Genomic DNA, 4,183 nt, shown 5'->3' with positions numbered 1-4,183 from the left:
CGTTTTATTTCTTTTAATTTACTCGTAGAGCTTTCATCCCACTTGGCCTGCCATTTTTCTAATATTTGTAATTTAAGGGGTGTACTGAGTTCTGATGGGGTAAGAACGGCGGTGCCTGGGGAGGGAGCGTGAGTGCCTCTCTGGCAGCTTTGTCTGCGAGCTCGTTACCAACAATGCCAATATATAAATGGTTTTAATTTTCTTAAAAAGGAATAATCTTTTGAATAAGATCTAAACCCAAAAGTTTGTGATATGTATTAAAAAATTCTAAAAGAAGTAATTATTTATATTTATTAAGCAATTATCTATAGAATTTCAAAACTTGAAATTGAATTATGAAGTGCGAAACGTGGGCGTTGATGACCTCAGGGTTTTACGCCCAAAAGCCCCAACCAACAACTAAACTTTCGAATTCTCCTCATATCCAATTCCAATATTATCTAAAATCCTCAATAGTTCTTCCTTTGGCATAAATAACATCATCTATAAAGACCTTAACGTTCCATCTGTAACCGATCTAGTCCGAACCAGATATCAATCCTTCCTCTTCTAGTCCTGACAATCCTCCAAGACGCCTGAAGACAAGTTGGCCTCGAGACCTTCTAATGTTGAAATGTAATTAGAGTGCTACCTATGGGTAGTTTCTCTACGTGTCCATATCATATCATTGTAATTTAACATCACAATTACAAGATGTATTTTTATGTAAATACAATTTGGATAAATAAATAAAGAAAAGAGTTATGTAGTGATCGCTTATCAGCCCATTAATTTTCCATTCTCTTTGCTATTTCAAAAAATTCCAAAATGAATAGGTACAAGTTGTAACTTATATTTCCCGAAGGTTGAAACGACATTGGACTCGAGACCTTTGGTGAATTGGTATTGGTGTTCTGGTAATGAACATTGAAGTCAGTACTGCATGCGGCTCATGCGCTTTCACTCAGGGTCCGCTGGCCATCAATAGGAGGTCCGGAGTGAAGCGCTGGTATCTCGTGAGGTTCTGCTTTACCTTCCGCACGGGGTTGATATTCATATTAATTATTATCATACAACTGTTTAAGTACAAGTATATAGGTGCGAATGTATATTTATTTTATTATTACTTATAAAATTTTTTTTTTAAATATTTATTTATTGCTATCTACAACTGTACATTATAATGCATTTAGTAAATCTGATCTAAGTTAAATTGGAGTGTTACAGGCGTGTAGAGGAACTACCCATTGGTAGCATTCTAATGACATTTTACATTAGCTGGTCTCATGGCCATCTTCTTTTCAGGCGCCTCGGAGGATTGTCAGGAATGGAAGAGGATGCAAGATTAGAAACTAGGGGGTTTGAGTGGTTAGAGAGTTTATAATGGAAGGAGTGATATCTGGTTCGGGCTAGATCGGTTACATAGGGAACATTAAGGTCTTTATGTATGATTTTATTTGTGACAAAGTGAGGAGCCTTGAGGATTTTACGAAGGATTTTGGATTGTAAGGATTGAATAAGAGAGGAATTCGAAGGTTTAGTGGAGCCCCAAAGCTCAACTCGATATGACCAGATTAGCCTTATTACAGTCATGTAGATCAGTCTTTTGTAATGTGTAGGAAGCTTAGACCGTTTGTCAAGTAAGTTCTGTAATAGTCGAAATCGAGGTGCAGTTTCCTGTCTTTTCAGTCTGGTGTGAGGATTTCAGGTTAATCGCATGTCCAAATGTAGTTCAAGGTAGCGGATCTGTTCGACAGGGGGTAAGAGTAACATCATTAAATGAAACTGTAGGGCAGTCAGTAGGTTTACGACGAAGGGTAAAGGTGATTTGATGGGATTTGTTGGAATTTATCTTAATCCTCCAATTACGACACCAATCTTCGATGACTGTGATATGGGATTGGAGATTTTGGGACACAATTAATGGGTTATTATTAACAGCGAGCACACATGTGTCATCGGCATACGTGGTGAGGATAGTGTTAGGAGTTGTTGGGATGTCAGCTGTATAGACGGTGTAGAGGATGGGACTAAGGATACTACCTTGAGGAATTAGTTATATTTAATTTTTTTTTCTTGTACCTAACTTATTTATATATAATTTGAATTATTCTATTTTATTGTATTTTTGATATAGTTCCATATTTTCTTTTATACAGATCATAGTAGTATTTACTTTTATTTATTTATTTTATTATTATTTAAAATGTTTTTTCTTTTAATATAATACATATAAAAATGTATATGAACATTAAGAGTTGAAATGACAATATAACTGGTTAAATTCTGGATGATTTAATGCACGTAATCTTTTTGATTCGTTAAACCCAATTTTCTATAACTCGTTTTTATTATATGATAGAGAGATAACATATGAGATAGACCTATTACACTATGTATGTTTATTAATCATATCATAAGGTCTCTCAATTTTTACCCCTCCTTTTCCTTATAAATATCAATAACGAACTCAATTAACATACAATAAATGGTTCTCTTTTGTAAAAAAACATGAGATCTCTTGGTTTGATTTGATTCGGTTCTAAAAATCCTTCAATTGTTCTAGTTGTTAGTGGGAATAATCTGTTACTTTAAGTAAGTTTTGGAGAGACAGAGCGCGGTTATGAGATGGGAGATAACTAAAAGAGACCCAGAGCCCCCCTCTGTCACCACAGCCAACTTGAGAGCGGACGAGACAATATCGAGGAGGCAGTTCAACTTTTCCTCCCCGACCGTGCCCAGATAAAACTCCTTTCAATTTAACTCCTCCCTCCTAACTCCTAATGTCCTTCCGCTATTGCCCCAATTTATCTCCACAAAGAGAGACTATTTCTGATTATTTCACTTTTCTCTTTCCGTAATTAAACACCTGCCGACTTCCGACCTCTCTAAGCCCCCCAGCTTATCCGGTCGAGGACACTTCGTATTTTAGCTTCCGCTCCATTCATAAATCGGATAAAACCCCTCCCCCTCTCCCTCCTCCAACCTATATTCTCCTTTTCCTTCTCATTTTATTTTAGACTTTTAATGGCTTCAGGGTTCATTATCCTCGCTACTTTATGAGAACACGAAGAGGAAACTAAATCTGATTTAATTGCTGGAAAAGCTTATCGATCGTATCCAATCAGAGACTACTGGTGCTGGATTTCATAAAATTAATCAGTATAAATAAAATATTTTAATTGGTATGTTTCCTTTAGATTGTTATTTAAAGGGCATTTCTGAAAATGAGGTGAGATTGTGCCATATGGTGCGAGAATTAGCCAACTTGCCAACAAATCCAGCAAATTAGTCGTCTCTCCTTATTCTTTACTAGCACAATATACAGTTACAGTTACCTTTAAATGCCCTTTAGGCTATAAAAAATATTTATTTCTATTAATGAATATATATTTATATTTTTGTATTAAGCATTAGTACTTGTTAGAGTTAATAAAATTAATAGGAGGGTGAGAAAAAATTAAATATTTTGAATAGAATGTTTTTATATAGATATATATAATTGTGCGATTTTAACTACAACACATAAATAACCAAACTTTTTTAATAAATAAATTATATTCATTAAAAAATCAACAAGTCGATAATTTAAAAAATAATATTTATGTTAAAAGTAACAAAACAAAAATATCTAATTTGTAATAAACTATTGGTATATATGGTATTGATCCCTCAAATTTTAACCAATAAAGTCCTTTCCAGTGTTGCCCGTCTTACACAGTTGCTAAGAGCTCTTCAATTAGAGCCTTTCAATAAATTTAATTGTATTTATCAATCACTAAAATGAAATTTTTTTTCTGGTTTAACGAATTATTAGTTATTATTATATATGTTAAATTTTAACTAATATGGTATCCCCTGTGTAATTTTTCAACAATATCGTTTTAGTCAAGCAGGAGTATTTGACTGTCCCTAGTCAAATATTACCTATAAGAATTACCTTTAAAATGAGTTTTACATGGAAAATATTGAGTTAGGTTATCAGTTGGCATCTTGTTAGCTTCTAACCTATATCGATAGTATGAACTAGAATCAATTGAAAACGATATTAAAGAAGGGAAGAAATCGATACCTGTCTACAGCAATCGCTACCAGATGGAGTATGGAAGCAGTACAGCAGAGGACGTCAGAGGAAGTCCACATATCGCACAGTTCAGGGCTTAAAATCCATCCATTGCTGATCTGAAACACAAGAGTAATAAAT

General features: G+C 34.2%; 1 protein-coding gene across 1 annotated transcript in view; it reads right to left on the bottom strand.

Moving 5' to 3' along the window:
- The window catches only part of LOC106692840 (5-hydroxytryptamine receptor), a gene marked incomplete at its 5' end in the record, with an annotated part of 285,675 nt that overhangs the window by 12,878 nt on the left and 268,614 nt on the right, over positions 1 to 4,183 (bottom strand). Inside the window, 1 exon segment of the mRNA XM_067046425.1 lies at positions 4,052 to 4,161. Coding sequence (XP_066902526.1) covers positions 4,052 to 4,161 — 110 coding nt within the window.

Source organism: Halyomorpha halys, unplaced genomic scaffold, assembly GCF_000696795.3.
Source record: "Halyomorpha halys isolate HHAL.00 unplaced genomic scaffold, Hhal_1.1 Scaffold73.1, whole genome shotgun sequence".
In the NCBI taxonomy this organism is placed as follows: domain Eukaryota; kingdom Metazoa; phylum Arthropoda; class Insecta; order Hemiptera; family Pentatomidae; genus Halyomorpha; species Halyomorpha halys.
The sequence above is the reverse complement of the archived record's forward strand: the minus strand, read 5'-3'. Positions and strand labels throughout refer to the sequence as shown.